The sequence below is a fragment of the Ciona robusta genome, chromosome 6 (assembly GCF_009617815.1).
Source record: "Ciona robusta chromosome 6, ASM961781v2".
NCBI lineage: Eukaryota > Metazoa > Chordata > Ascidiacea > Phlebobranchia > Cionidae > Ciona > Ciona robusta.
The window spans coordinates 3,124,999-3,140,835 of NC_143240.1; the positions used below are offsets into that span (position 1 = coordinate 3,124,999).

The 15,837-nt window shown below is 33.1% G+C and overlaps 3 protein-coding genes across 3 annotated transcripts; all 3 read left to right on the top strand.

The window, feature by feature from the left end:
- The first annotated feature begins 319 nt into the window (after positions 1-319).
- LOC149734976 (uncharacterized) lies at positions 320-9,766 on the top strand. Its single transcript, XM_089880307.1, has 9 exons — positions 320-343; positions 813-923; positions 6,439-6,537; positions 6,887-6,985; positions 7,258-7,455; positions 7,599-7,687; positions 8,226-8,334; positions 8,964-9,062; positions 9,627-9,766. The coding sequence occupies exons 2-9, from the start codon at positions 825-827 to the stop codon at positions 9,717-9,719; spliced, it is 885 nt and encodes a 294-aa protein (XP_089736433.1). The 5' UTR covers positions 320-343; positions 813-824; the 3' UTR covers positions 9,720-9,766.
- On the top strand, positions 1,347-5,737 carry LOC149734977 (uncharacterized). Its single transcript, XM_089880312.1, has 6 exons — positions 1,347-2,238; positions 2,428-2,556; positions 2,618-2,676; positions 4,321-4,434; positions 4,675-4,816; positions 5,296-5,737. The coding sequence occupies exons 1-6, from the start codon at positions 1,926-1,928 to the stop codon at positions 5,337-5,339; spliced, it is 801 nt and encodes a 266-aa protein (XP_089736438.1). The 5' UTR covers positions 1,347-1,925; the 3' UTR covers positions 5,340-5,737.
- Positions 9,767-10,037: 271 nt separating the features above from the next.
- LOC149734978 (cytochrome P450 4F4-like) lies at positions 10,038-15,817 on the top strand. Its single transcript, XM_089880258.1, has 11 exons — positions 10,038-10,952; positions 11,218-11,362; positions 11,789-11,921; positions 12,429-12,590; positions 13,093-13,252; positions 13,616-13,771; positions 14,048-14,135; positions 14,261-14,363; positions 14,622-14,838; positions 15,130-15,212; positions 15,543-15,817. The coding sequence occupies exons 1-11, from the start codon at positions 10,737-10,739 to the stop codon at positions 15,718-15,720; spliced, it is 1,641 nt and encodes a 546-aa protein (XP_089736384.1). The 5' UTR covers positions 10,038-10,736; the 3' UTR covers positions 15,721-15,817.
- The last annotated feature ends 20 nt before the right edge of the window (positions 15,818-15,837 follow it).

Here is a 15,837-nt window from a genome sequence, read left to right on the forward strand (position 1 = left end):
AACAAAACTGAATTGCATTATATTCACTAATTTGGGATTTTAAGCAAAAAAATGGCCCACTTTTTGACCTGGGATTTTATGCAAAAAAATGGCCCATTTTTGTTTCGTTTTACTTTTAAATACTTAACCTTTTAACTTTAGATAGTAAGTTTAAACACAATAAACAAATAGAATCACATTATTTTACCAATTTGTCACAAGTAATGACTAGCCAAGAACGCACTGTCGCAAGTGGAGATTTTCTCAACCATAATCGCAGCAGACGAGTAGTTTGTTTACCTGGTCACTCCGGTTGTACACTTCTCATAGATCCTTCTACACCATTACGACACTGCACTCAACGGTAAGTGCTAGTATATGTTCAGAAAATAATGGTAATGTGGGGTAATATAGATACATTTAGAACATAATATTCTATATTTCTTAATCGAATTTTAACAATTAAGCTTTTTTTAGAGTCATGAGGATATGGTTATGACTTATAATATTCTGTAAATATTCTTTGTTTACTACTAAATGGGACGACAACAAAAAATCATGGACTATATTACTAGTTGCTATAATAAGGTATCAACCGCTAAGTTATATATGTAGTAACTTGTAAGCAGACATGAGATGTATGAATCAGAATACTCATGTTATAATAACTTTCATTGCCCAGTCAAACGTGGATAAATAAATAACAAGTATATACATTCACAAGTTCTTTACATTAAATAGATTCAAGACATTATATGTAGATGCATAACTGTATAGATTCTCGGTAACTAATTCATTTATCCCCCCACCTTATTAATATATGATTTCTATAGTCGGTATCGACCATGGAGGAAGCATTATTCGACGCTGCGCACGCAGGAGACAAACTGGGTCTCCTCCAGATATTAGAGACGGGAGACGTCAGCATCGACGTTACAGACGCTGTAAGTAAATGTTATGATTAAATAATTATTCCATATACTAGTAAATTGTAATAAAATAGAGGTCATAAAATGGGTAAATTGTAATAAAATAGAAATCACAAAATAGAAAACAACAAGGTTAAGAAGTTGTATTTTTACACCTTTGTGGACTTTTCATTATTATTAGCCTAATTAAAAGTATTAACTAAATAACAAATATGATTCAGAATAAATAACTCAATTAAAACTGTCTCTTTTTCATTTTTTTTATATATTTTAGTGGGCTTTTGTTTAATGGCATAATCAATTAAAGTATTTTTGATAATTTTAGCCCATTTATATGTAGTAACATATAGAAACTTTTAAGCAGTTAAGAATTACAATAAAAAAATTACAGTTAAATCCCAATTATTTTGAATATTTTCAACACCCTCAAGTTCACAAGTTGTAACAAAGACAGTTAACCACAAGTTAAACACGTGTAAAAATATTTATATGAATCATAACCTATATATATACAACATATATTGGGGTAGTAGATACAAAATTAACAATTGAAAGTAATACAAGTCATATAAGTGTACAGTGACCCAAACATACATTATATATCATACACTGATTCATGGCTCTTTAAACTAGGGAAGTATCATCTATTCTAAATCAGCATTCAAGGTAGTATAACTTAACGCATTATAAACAAGTCCAAAAACATTGGTAGTTAGTTTGAATATGAAATCTAGTTAAATTTAGAGTCTAGGTTTAAGTAATCTTAAAAAAAAAAACGACTCCAGTTTTTTTTACATCATAAACAAGTGTAAATGATTGTTAGTTAGTTTTAATATGGAGGCTAAGCTTGACTAATATTTTAAAGGTTCATCTGGTAAGAAAAAACATAGCATATTTTCTAAACTTCGGAAATACACTATGTTTTTTATACCAAATGAGCCGTTGAAATATTACTGAAACTTATACTTAATGTTGAAATACTATTTACATTATGCCCGGTAGTCGTAGTAACACAACATGGAGTCTAAAAATTATAAAGAAAATAAAGAAATGGTGACTGAAACAAGATGGTTGCTTTGTAAATATAGTTGCGCTGGTGGTCTATTCCCTGGAATAGCCACCAAGAAACCACACACCACACACACGAGTACTGAACCGGCTATATTATGCGATAGTCTGTTTGCGAGAACGATTTTAGTCGCTGAAAAAGACAAACAGGCAGACCAGGGGAATGAATTAGTAAAAAGGAAATCGAAATCGGTTCGTGGGCATCCTACTAAACTTGTAATAGACGACGGAAATAAACACAGATTTCTGGACATTATTCAAGGTAATGTAAAGTATGCTGTAATATAACTATATATGAATTAAAAATATAGCATATGATCTCTATTGTATCAATGCTCAATGTTTCATATGTATATATTTACACAAATTTTCACATGCGCGTTACATTATATTCCATTCATACAAAATTGACATTCAATTCACCGCAGTTTACATCATATTTTTGTTGCAGAAAAACCCACAGATGAAAATTCAAACAACAACGGGACTCCTAAACCTGTTGTGAATATTTCAAATTTCAGAAAAGAGAGTTATAATGGAAACAGTGACAATGAAGTATTACCATTCATAAAAGCAAAAGGTTTTTAGTTTAAATTTTATGTCAGATTTTTGACCCAAAAACTCACACATCTTATACACAGGCAGACGCAAGTTTAAGAAGCTGTTGCAATTTTTTTCGCCCCCAAAACGAGAAATAGATGTAAGTATTATGATATACACTGTAAAAAAAGTTCAATCAAATTTCAATCAAATCCGCTCAACACCAAATTTTGACGCAAAATTTTTGAATCAAGTGCTTGACGCAATTTTTTAAATCAAATTTGCGTCAAAATTTCGCTCGGTTTCAGCGATTTTTTAGCATTAAAATGGGCCGATCTCAATCAAATTTTGATTTAAACTTGATTTGTATGAAAAATTCTACATATATATTTCTGGGGTGAAAAATGTTTGTTTTGTATTTTTTATTTAATTGGCACAGCATACACAAGTTATTATAAACACTGCAGATAAAGTGTTGACGTGGAAAATTATACGCAATGAAAGACAACAAATAGGAAGGAACATAAAACACAACAAAAGATAGAAAATGTGGTTTATAAACGACTGTCAAAACGTCGTATTCCCAGGGGTATTGCTGAGGCATGAAGTAGTAAAGCTCGCAGATAAGAAATTCTCTCCTTTATTAAACGTTGAACGGACTTCTCCCTCATAAACGTTTCCACTTGACATCACATTCAGTCTGTAATGAAAGCAGCAAGTTAAATGAATAAGTCCACACACCCTTTCCGACAAAAGTTTACTTAATACTCACCAATTTGAACTAACGACGTTCTAATTTTCACATTCCCTGTTGACGGTAATTCATTCGTATAAACGATGGTAGTTCGGAAAATCAGTTGTCGTGACGCCTAAGTCTAAAAACATAAAATATGGTTTTGTATTTGGATGCTATTACATAATGCTATGTCCACTTTGTATATAAAAACACAAATGCATACTTAACTTTTATGGTAAGCAACGTGCGCTTGTCATCTTTCTTCAGTAGAGTTGTAATATATGACCCATTTTGAAATCTTATCGTCGATAGTTGAATTTATAATGGTGTTGCTTCACATTAGAGTGCTGTTAATTAAACAAAAGATATAGTAAGTGTGTAAGACCATACCGTTGTAAATGGTATTAAAATTGCTCACCTTTAGCTTCTGACGAATTTTCTTTTCGTGTTTTACTGTGACTTTTATTTAAGACTTACTGACCAATGTTGCGCCTGCATTGTTATTTTTCTCATCTTACTTAAGCGATATTACACCTGATTCCTCTTAGAATTAAGTAACACTTCCACAGTCTAAAGACTTTGTTCAAGACCGTTTAAAATTTGGCGCGCTCCCGCGTGACGTAATAAGGGCGAGAAGAAGTGAGTGACTCTCTCGCGTCGCTCCTCTGAATCAAATTTTGATGTAAGTCCGAGAGCGATTCTCTCGAATCTAGACGTTTGACGCGAATTTGATTCGGTCGAAGCGACTTGATTGAAAAAACGCGCTCAATCAAGCACTTGATTGAGCATTTTGCGTCAAGTTTTTTTAGAGTGTATATATATTAGTATTGTGGGGCAAGATGGATACCTTCAGCACATATTCCACATAATATCTAATATTTCCTACTAGTGTTTTGAACAATTAACACCACTCTTTTAAAGTCGCGAGGATACGGTTTATAAATCTGTTAAGGTTCTTTATTAATCACCAAATGGGAAGATAAAATGAAATGAAAACATAAACTATCATACGCTAACCTACTAGCTACTAGAATGTGTTTATAATGATGTAATAATATGTTCTTACAGCTAACAAATACAGAGGAAATTCGGAGAAATTCAGAACTTGCTGATTTTGACCATTATTTACAAAATGTCAGTAACCACACAGGATTGGTCAGAACTCAACCAATCACAAAGCCGGTAAGAATTCAAATTATATCACACAAAACATTCAGACATAATTGAATAGTTAATGTTAAAAAAGTTACTGTGAATTTAAGTAGCTAGTAACTTCGTGCACAAGGTTGTATTATGTCACACAATAAGACACTTTCCATATTTCCTACAAGCAAATAATACACAGCTCACAGCTCACGTTACATGTATAACTAGGAATTTAGAAAAATAAAACAAAATTAAAATTATTAATTTTTTTGACAGTCCACCAATAACAACGTGGTTTTGACCGCTTGTTCTTTAAATTTGGACGAGCGAGCACTTGATTATGATGTCATAAGCAACAATACTTTTGTTGGACGGAACATAATTGACGTACGTTGGTATAATTCACTGAAACGACCAGGTAAGTAAAACAGAGGGTACAAGGTTCGATTCTCAACTGGGGTAGTTGTAAGTGCATGGAAGAATTGTGTATATGAAAAGACCTATGTCATTACTTGACAGTGAGCATGAGGTGTATGAATACACCATGTGTGTCTGCTGTATAAGAAGACACCCATGTTATAACTCTACAGTAAGCATGAGGTGTATGAATACACCATGTGTGTCTGGTGTATAAGAAGACACCCATGTTATAACTCTACAGTGAGCATGAGGTGTACACCATGTGTGTCTGGTATATAACCTAAATCGGCAGCGGGCATGAGGTGAATAAAGTTCTATGATACCGTTTGACTTTTCAAAGTAGCCAAATTTCACTAAGTCTATTCTTGTTAATTGTATATCCTGAATTAAGTATTAGTATTTAAATAAGGTCACAATTTCCATTGACGCAGAGTAAGCTATTTAATAATAGATATCATGACGTTTAATTCCCTGCAGTAAAAAAACGAGGTCTTCAACGCACACTAAGTTGCAGGAGGTAAAAATTGCTCATATTAAAGAAACAAACAACAGGAGTGGAAATATTATGATGTCACAGTTCACATTCACATTCTATTATGGACCCAGCTGTCTCATATGATTCACAAATGTTATGTCATTTAGTTGTTTGTTACATATATAGTGTTACCACGTTACTTTAATGGCAGTTTTTTAAGAAACATATTTGTATAAATATATAATATTGTATTTTGTATTGTGTTACTCTTTTTCCCATTTTTCTAATACGCAATGTTCCATTTTATTTGTTGCAATGATTTAAACTGTGTATTTGTTGTTGCAATGATTTAAACTGTATATATATTTGTTAACTTTTGTTGCATTTCGTTTTTTTCGTGCGCTACATTTCCTAGCTGCATTTATATAAACACATCTATGCTGCCAGTGTGTCTATTCACTTCTAATATATTTATGTGCGTAATAATTGAACATGCTCACAATTAAAATAGGTTTTAAAATCGAAATATGAAACCAAACATAAGGAAATATCTAATGCAAAGCTCTTTATCATTTTTGGGTTTGTGAACCCCTGAAGTTGTTGCGACAAACTCATGCACTGTGCACACCAGTTGAAGAGCACTGATCTAAAATACCACTAAAATGTATTAAATGTAAATATATATATAATACAAATTACAAAACATAGGCGAAATTTATATATACTAGTTTCTGGATATAATTATATAATTAGAGGAAAATTAATATTCATTATGTTATTTCTTAATTTTAAACTCTGCATTATACATTCATGGTCACTAACAGAATGAGTCTTAGAGCTGAATATTTTTTTAAATAAATACTACATTATACAACATCATTAACACAATGAACTTCATTACAGTAGGTGACTAAAAATTAAAAAACAATGGCAAAAATTATGTATATATTATATATATATATACATATTTTAGTTGTTTGATATAAACAGGAAACAATTATTAATCATTAAGTTTATTTATTCTAACACTGTCATTGCCTCATATATTTTATGGTGTCAGCGTGTCACTAAATAATGAGTCTTACAGAAGCTGACTATTTTTCTGAATAAATAAATATTATCATTACACAATAATTGTATTACAGGAGCTGACAACACCGCTTATGCTGGCATGCATAGGCAACCATGTAGACTGCGTAGAATTATTAATTGAATTTGGATCTTTTGTTGATGCAAGGAGATCAGTAAGTTAACAATGACTTTGTAATCCATGTCTTAGTATGCAAAAATGTTGCTAGATTTTGTTTTAAATTGTTGGATATTTTGGTATCGAAGTTAACCATTACTTCTGAAATATTTTCTAGGTTTAGTGCGCAAAGAATATTTTAGAGGTTTTTGAGAATTTCTTATACTTTTTTGTTTAATATTACAGTAAAGATATGTCAAAATATGATATTTTGTATGAGATTTATTTATATATATATATATATATATATGCACTAAACAGCGCTCCTAAAGTTTTTTTATGGGGCATTCCCATGCCAATTTGCCAGAACGTTTAAGTTTACCAGAACTAATGTTGTTGTATTACAGACTGGATCTTCTGCCTTATTTCTTGCCTCACAATGCGGCCATTATGACGTCGTTAATTTATTGTTAAATAAAGGAGCTCTTATTGATGGCATGTCAAACGTAAGAATAAAAATTAAAATCAAATTTAACAAATAAAATAAAACTTTAAAGTAAAGTTTTTACACCCATTTTTAATACTTAAAAAAAATGTTTAAATTGGTATTTCCGTTTATATTTAAAGAAAAATTCTACTATTTTTTTAATAATTTTTAATAATATACTTTAGGATTAAACCTAAAAAACTTTACTTTCGTATATAATATTTATATATATATATATATATAGGTGTTTTTAAAATTTTGAAAAATTGTTTCTTTTGATTTTCAATACAGAATGGTGGAACAGCATTGCTTATTGCATCACAAATGGGACATTCTGAAGTGGTTCAACTACTTTGTAATAAACGCGCAAATGTTCATCTTGCGTTAAAAGACAGGACTTCTCCTATTTTTGTGGCAGCCCAGAACGGCCACCTCGAAACTGTACGTGTACTAGAGCGCCATCGTGCGGATGTTAATTGCCGGAGAGTGGTAAGTTTTGAAAATTTTATATTCAGAATTTTTCTCTTTTTACAAAATAATATGAGAAAAGTTTTACATAGCCTTTTGTATAGACCCCTACGTTTTGATCATTTAACATTTTTTTAACGTTTTCCATTTTTGGTATTTTTCAGGATGGAATTTCCCCTCTTTGGATTGCAAGTCAAATGGGGCATTCCCATGTGGTGAAGCACCTTATTGATAATGGGGCATCTGTAGACAGGTAAGCATTTTGACTAATAATATATTTATTTTATATATATATATATATATAGTAGGTTGGGGGAAGATGGGACACATTTTCATTCTATTTTCTCGCCCAATTTGGTAGTAAACAAAGAAAATGCAAAGATTTATAAAAGCGTATTCTTACGACTCCCCTAGACCGTTGTTAATTGTTTAAAACACGATCAAGACATTAAGATATTATGTGCTAAAAGTGTCCCATCTTCCCCCCCTCTACTGTACAATGTTTTTTGTAATTTCGACTTTTTAAAACCATTGCATAACCAATAAGATTTGTATAATATATTTTATAAGCATGTTATCATACCCATGCCAGTGTACCAATAATAGGCTTAGCCTATCACCCTAAATAATACAAAGATGTAAACAAAAGGATCAGATTGTCTATAAAGATATGTTTCTGTACAATAATTTAATATAGGAAGTGGACATATTAATATTATAGATGTTAAACATTTATCGCAACAATACAAAACTAACAATTAATTCAATACATTCATTATTTCTTGTTTTAGACCACGGAACATAGATGGGGTAACACCATTGTTCAAAGCAGCTTGTAAAGGTTATGCTGATATTGTGGGCTTCATATTAAGTAAACATCCAAACCTAACAGTACAGAAGGTAAAGTGCAATAACTCCTAACTAACTAATATAAACATATCTACATGCAAAATATAGTAGGGAGGGGTAAGACGGACACTTTTGGCACATAATATCCAAATATTCTGATCGTGTTTTAAAAATTAACAACAGTCTATAGGAGTCTTGAAAATAAAGATTGACATTTATTATGAGTGTTCTTTGTTTACTACAAAATGGGACGAGAAAATAGAACGAAAAGGTGTCCCATCTTCCCTACCCCACTATATTTAATTTTCCCTTTGAATACAACAACAAAGGGACCTATAAACTTCTATATAACTGCACGGCACGCCATGAAACCTGAGATTTAGCCAGAATTATCCCATTACTTATACACACGGAGCCCTATAACCCTATATATATCTTTCTATATGCCATGGCCCATGTGAGCTAAGATTTGGGCCAGAGTTGGTCTATTACACATACACACTGGTTATATAAGCCAATATATGTTTCTACATGCCACGAGACTGGAGATTTGGCCCATTACCCCTACACACATACCCTGATAAGCCATATATCTTTGCATACCCGTGAGGCTGAAGGGTTGGCCCATCACCCCCTTACCCCTACCCTTTAACCACTATAAGCCATATATCTTTATATAGTGTGGATACTCCCCACTACACGCAGCAGCTTATTTTGGATACGAAGATGTTGTTGAATTACTGCTTGATTATGGAGCGAAAACTAAATCAAGAGACAAAGTAAAAATATTTTGGAATTTTATCTTATTTGGATATTTTATCTTTTTGGGAATTTTTTTTTTTTTGTTTTTTTTTTCTTTTTGTTGTTGTATAGGATCTCAAACTGAAGTATACCCAAATAAGGCTTACAACTTGTTACTAGTTTTTAGCATAGGTTGTTTATAACTTGTTTGTATGTAGTATGTTACGTAACTCGTAAACTGGAGTATAACCGAAAAAGATTTATAACTTGTTATTTGAATATGAAGTTAAAACTAAATCAAGAGACATAATAGTAAAACCATTTAAGACAAAGAGTTTTTAATATATTTTTATAAACTTGTATGTACGGTACGTAACTCGTAGTGGTACAAGGAAAAAAATGACATGCTGACCACTGCATGTTTGCAAATACAATAATATAGTTGTGTTTAACATTTACAAAGTCTACAAAACACTAATTAGCAAATGAGAATAAAATGTTGCAACACAGCGCCCAACAGTCCAGAGTACACGAGCCATTTCATTTGGTTAAAGTTGAACATTATTTGCATAGCTTTCAACGTAACTATGTTTGCTTTACAGAACGGTTTGGACCCAGCGGAACTTGCCCTCGCTGAAGGCCATGAAGCGATTTCAAAACTCATCAAAATGAACCAACAGCCCGGTTTATACTAAACGCACGTTTTGCATGTTTTGGAACAATAAATGATTTTATTACGAAAGTTTATAGTCGTTTTATTTTACGATTGTTTGCACGTCTAAGATGGTCGGGTGGTTTTATCACTTACTAGAAGTTTTCAAGGCTGCGTGTTAATGTTTACCCATGTGATTCTATTCTGGGATGTTTGTTCTGCTCAAAAGTGGAATAAACTAGAGGTTATTGGGCCAATGTCTCAATGTAGTACCCTGGGTGTTCGGACTTGGGGTAATGGGCAAATTCTGGCTTAAACCTCGGGTCTTATAGCGAAGCGAAACGCAATTCTTTTACAAACTCATGGCCAAAGCTTAAAGTCAGAAACATAACTTGTTACTTGACCTAGGTCAACGCCAGATGCAATTTTTGCAACACGAAATACCATAAATTTCATTTATCTCTTCAATACAGTAACGAAGTACAGACTAATTAAAACAGCGAAGAGAAGGGAATTAGCAACAAAACGAGATTCGTTAAAACATTTAACAGCAAACAAAATGAATTAAAATATTAAATAACATCACGAATGCTAAACACGCACATTTAAAACCCAACTCGTGCCAGCAACAACCTTGAGAAATTGGGAATTGTTTATTTTGAGTAACGGTGACAAACAACAATCGTTATGGTAAGGTAATCATTAAAGGTAGTTAATCATTAAAGAAGTTGTGAACCTTGTATCACATAGTTTACAATATTCAATATAAACCTTGGGTCTGTGGTTTAGTCGTTTAGTCGACCGCTACCACATCATGTCTTTTTGTTTTCTAATTACGAATTTGGTAATTACGAATCTAATTACGAATTTGGTGAAAATTTAATAATTATCTTTTACAGTTGCGAGAATACTATTTTACAGTTCGGTAAAGTTATAGTATACTACCAAATAAGACAATAAATGAGAATAAAATATGAACCATTTTACCCCAACCTACTATTATATGTAAACTGATTTTTATTTAATAAAGTTTTAAACAGAGCTTTAGTGCATTTTAAATATGGTAGCACAGTCTCAACTTGAGAGTCTATTACTACAAAGTGGAGGTGGATTTATATTCCAAACTCTACTTGCCGATGTCTTACTGTTTGCCGCACTGGTATTTGTAACTGCTAAGTATGTAAGTCCTGCCGTAAAACACCAGGTTTTATTGAGAAAATGCGCAAAAGAAGTTGGTGGCCCAAAAGGACATTGGTTCTATGGCGATTTACTTGAGGTTTGTGTAGATTATGATTATATTCTTAACCCTGCGATAGGGATTTTTGTCAAAATTTTAGGTGAAATTGCTAAAAGGCAAAACACTCCTGATTGTAAAACATAGGGAACCTCATTGATTATTGTGGTGAATGCAATTTACTTTGGCTCTGCTTATTTGTATAGACACTTAACAGCAGAGTAAAAGCTGTTTTAGGGTAAAAAAATTGCCTAATTTATATACAATGCAGTACCAACCGTTGTTTTAATTTTTCACATGCATTCAGTATGGCTATGATGAAACTGGAGTATGGAACAGCGTGAAGCGATGTGAAGAATTCCCAGCAATGTGCAGTCAATGGTTGGGTCCTGCACAAATGAATGTACAGCTATATCACCCAGATGTTACAAAGACTGTGTTATCCAAGTCATGTAAGCCATATCATATTGTTATACAGACTTATATACCAGACAACCTTATACCAGGCTTATATACCAGACATCATTGTTATACCAGACTTATATACCAGACAACCGAATGATGGCTGTCAGGTAGTTAAACAATTCACCTCAAATAACAGGTATATATATTTAAAATACTGGAGAACTCATAAACAATATTTAGCCACAAGTTACATATGTGGCAACTCGTAAGTGGGCACAAAGTGAATAAAACAGAACAACCGTGTTATAACGACTGTTGTTTACTTGTTTTCAGCCACGCGAGTATAAATAAGTTTTATTCATAGCGTGCAAATTTTGATATGAATAAGATTCTTGTCCCTCTACTGTCTGACACAACACACCAAAAACAGTGATGGCAATATATTTTTACATTTACTATTTTCACATTAACAGACCCAAAAAGTTACGCTTACAACAAGTTTTTAAAACCTTTGCTACGAGATGGTTTGGTGACGTCAAAAGGCGACTTATGGAAACGTCATAGAAGGTTGCTAACCCCTATCTTCCATTTCGATATTTTGAAATCGTAAGTTCAAATTTAAGAACACAGTTCATACAGTTTGTAATATGATAGCCTACTGTGTTATTGTGTATATATAGTGTTGTTTGTATTTCTATATAGTGTTATAAACAGAGCATGTAAACATGGTTAGGCATCAATGTTTTGGGGTACACTTGTTTATTTTATTAACTGATAGTTTTTAAGCATATATATGACATTTTTTAAGCATATATCGTTGTGGTAAAACCGAAGTGGTTTGTTACATTTTTGAGTTTTGCTTTAACATTGCCAAAATATGTGTTATGCCCAACACTGTGCATGCAAAATTGTAAAAATACACTTTTAAAAATGTGACATAGGCTACATTGGTTTTACCTCGACGATATATATATATATATATTTATATACATCTTTTAAACCAGTATTAACACTATGCACATAAAATAGTCCATTGCATAGCCTACACTACAGCATAAAGTAGTTATTATACATCAACCATATTCACTCAACTGAATTCAACTACTTTTTCAGCCATGTCCAAATTTTTAACCAAAACTCATCACGCTTGCTTGAATGGATGGAGGAAACCTCAAAAAGTGACGTTGGGCGTGATGTAGCTGTTCCAGACTGTGACATGGCGTTTAACAATGTAATGGAATGTGTGATGTCTAAGAAAAGCAGTGACCTAACAGGGTAAGAAATATGGTATATAATATATATTAGAGTCACAAAATGTATATCACAAAATTCAAATCTACACTAGCAAACACCTGCAGTTAAGCTTGATAATTTGCTTATCAAATTAATTACTTGGTTGAATAAACATAAATATTTATCCTCGCGTGACGGGGCAACGACAGTCGTTAAAACATGAATGTGCTAAAATGGTATTCCATTAAACACCGTGCCGTCTTACGATTTAACAAAATTTTGTAGGTTACTCTACGGCAATTTTATGTCTCAAGTCTCTATATAACAAGGCTAAGGCAACAGAATAGGCTAAGGCAACAGTTCACAAAGTTCATGATTTTACAACCTAAGCAAACATACTATAGACATTACATAACTTTTGAACCATATCTGCATACTGGGCTAATTTACAGACACTATTAATCACTTTAAAACCATTGGTAAAGTAATAATACTATAAACATATTATAGACATTTCATAACCTTAAACCCACTATATTTACAGAGAGACCACAAGGTACACTGGCTATGTACAATCTGTATCAGCTATGATGTTTCAAAGGTTATGTCAACCAATCCTGCACAGCGATTCTATGTTTAAAGTTTCCGGCCTCGGACGCAGGTTTGCCGTCGCGAAAAAGGGGATAGAAGATTATGCAAACAAGGTAGGTTGATATAACCGACACAATTTCACTGCTGTATGCAGTAGGAGATACATATATACATTTTGTATGCATTTGTATTTAGTAATTGTAATCGTAAGATAAAACCTACATGCAAAAAGTTTAATATGCAAAGTCTTTACACAAATATGTAGTAACATTTGTATACGGACCTTTATGTTTAAAATACAAAATGCATGAACAAATTACAATACCAATTACCAAGTATTCAGACTGTTTACCAATAACATAACATGTAAAATAAATTTATTCTGCGATAATTTTCTATTTGAATTTTCAACCAAAAAACATAACACCTAAATTGCATTAATTTTGTAACATTTTAAAAAGTGATTTTTCCTACAGATAATAATAGAACGACGGGCAATACTTTCAAGCAATTCCCCAAATAGTGAACTAACCACGACGACTGTAAAAGATGACGTCACTGGCACGTCATTCAATTTCAACAGACGTAAAGGGAAAATGGTCGATTTTCTGGACATACTTATACAAACAAAGGTATAGTAACGGAATATACAATTGTTTAATTTAGTAATACACTCACCTAACATCAGTTAAATAAGTCCTGTATTGTAATTTTGACTTGTTTCGCTAAACAACATCAAAAAACGACAACCAAGTTGCTATAAGGTCACTTTCAAAAATCCGCGAAAAAATGCTGCTCTTCAGTTAGGGGTTTTTTGTACCATAGAAAACATAACTGAACGCATCATATACATAGATATCATATATATATATGTTATATTTGTATATATTGAGCATTGCATGTTATAGGACCAAGACGGCGTTGGTTTAACAAACGATGAAATAAACGACGAGGTTATAACTTTCTTCAGCGCTGGACACGAGACCGTTTCAAACGGTAAGTCCAGATTTCTGTACATTCGAATTTCGCATTTTTATTTTCACATGCGTTTACATATACTTGTAAATCAAGTAGTTTTTTTTGCGGTTTTATTCTATATTATAACACATTTGTATTTACAGCTATAACATGGAGTCTGTATACTCTCGCATCAAACCTAGATTGCCAAACAAGATGCAGAGAAGAGATAAAATCTGCAGTTGGGGATAAAGAGACTCTCGAATGGTAAGTTGCACGGTGCAACAGATTAAAAAGTTTGCATTTTTCGGTGGATATACTTAACAATATTTCCCCGATTTTTGATTCAAATACTTTTTACGGAGCTTCGCACCGATTTTGACCTAATTTTTAGGGTTAACTACGAAATTTTTATAACAAACGATCTGCGTACTGGGTTTTGGTAAAAAACACAAATTTTAGCGCAGTTTTTCCAATCTTGACGTTTTATGCTGTAATATATGTTTTAACCTTTTTGAATTCCAGGGCCGACTTATCCAAGTTGCCATACATGACACAATGCATTAAAGAAGCGATGCGACTTTTCCCCACATTACACGTGGTTGGGAGACAGCTTACTGAAGACGTTACATTATCACATCGATTTAACGATTGGAAACCAGTTACACTACCTAAGGGGTCAAGCATAGGAGTGAATATCTTCGCAATGAACCGTAACCCGCACATATGGGACGAACCAGAGGTAAAAGTTTAGTCTGGCGCCGTGGCACAGTTGGTGGTCCTATACCAATGTGGGGAAATGTGTCCATACATAAAAATAATAATCACCCACAAAAGTAACATACGCGGTAACTCGTAAGCTGGCATAGGGCGTATGAAACAAAACACTCGTGTTATAACGACTCTCGTTGCCCCACCGCGCCAGGATAAACTAGTTACATACGTTCATACAAAGGACGTTGGACTTTAATAGTTGACTTTGTTTAATGACTAGCTTGGTAAATATATGCTTACATGACGTACTATTTTACAGAAATTCGACCCTGAACGATTTAGCCCAGACAACACGGCAAATAGGTCACCTCATGCGTTTATACCGTTCGGCGCTGGGCCAAGGTATGTTTATTAGAACATATAAAGCAAATAACCTTGTTTGTGGTTTTATATGATGCGTATAACTGGCCTAAATATCATGCTTCTGTCTCGCTGTAGGGCTGCACCCATGTTTAGTAAGTCCTGTTTAAAACTCGGTATATTTTAATACCATATCTTTTTCTACAGAAACTTATGCGTGCAACCACGGCATACTAGAGATATCTCTAGTATGCCGTGGTGCAACTATAGCCTAAATCTCATCCCATAATGTCTCGCTGAAGGACCTCACTCATATAGAACACCCTGTTTTGCTCGTCGTGTTATGTTTTAACACTTTATACTTCTATATAGAAACTGCATCGGACAGAACTTCGGCATGCAGCAGATCAGAGTTGTACTGAGCAAAGTGCTAAGAAAATACGAAGTCTACGTAGATGAGACTTTGCCGAAACCAGTCATGGTCCCAGGAGTTGCCATGCAGCCCAAAAATGGCGTCTACATAAAAGTCAGAAAACTGTCGAAAGAGTGACGTTTAGCAGCGGAACAATTTTACGAAACGGAAAATGTTTAATCTGACACTTAATCTTTACATTGTATATCTTAACACAATAAAAACGTCAAATCAATATCATGGTTTCATTTGTTG

Bases quoted from the DNA above. Each gene is read 5' to 3' on its own strand.
- LOC149734976 (XM_089880307.1), top strand. From the start codon at position 825: ATGGAGGAAGCATTATTCGACGCTGCGCACGCAGGAGACAAACTGGGT. The intron at 6,986-7,257 runs GTAAGAATAAAA...TTTTCAATACAG, and splicing joins TTATTGATGGCATGTCAAAC to AATGGTGGAACAGCATTGCT. The intron at 8,335-8,963 runs GTAAAGTGCAAT...ATCTTTATATAG, and splicing joins CAAACCTAACAGTACAGAAG to TGTGGATACTCCCCACTACA.
- LOC149734977 (XM_089880312.1), top strand. From the start codon at position 1,926: ATGGAGTCTAAAAATTATAAAGAAAATAAAGAAATGGTGACTGAAACA. The intron at 2,239-2,427 runs GTAATGTAAAGT...TTTTTGTTGCAG, and splicing joins ATTTCTGGACATTATTCAAG to AAAAACCCACAGATGAAAAT. The intron at 2,677-4,320 runs GTAAGTATTATG...ATGTTCTTACAG, and splicing joins CCCCAAAACGAGAAATAGAT to CTAACAAATACAGAGGAAAT.
- LOC149734978 (XM_089880258.1), top strand. From the start codon at position 10,737: ATGGTAGCACAGTCTCAACTTGAGAGTCTATTACTACAAAGTGGAGGT. The intron at 13,253-13,615 runs GTAGGTTGATAT...TTTTTCCTACAG, and splicing joins TAGAAGATTATGCAAACAAG to ATAATAATAGAACGACGGGC. The intron at 14,364-14,621 runs GTAAGTTGCACG...TTTGAATTCCAG, and splicing joins GATAAAGAGACTCTCGAATG to GGCCGACTTATCCAAGTTGC.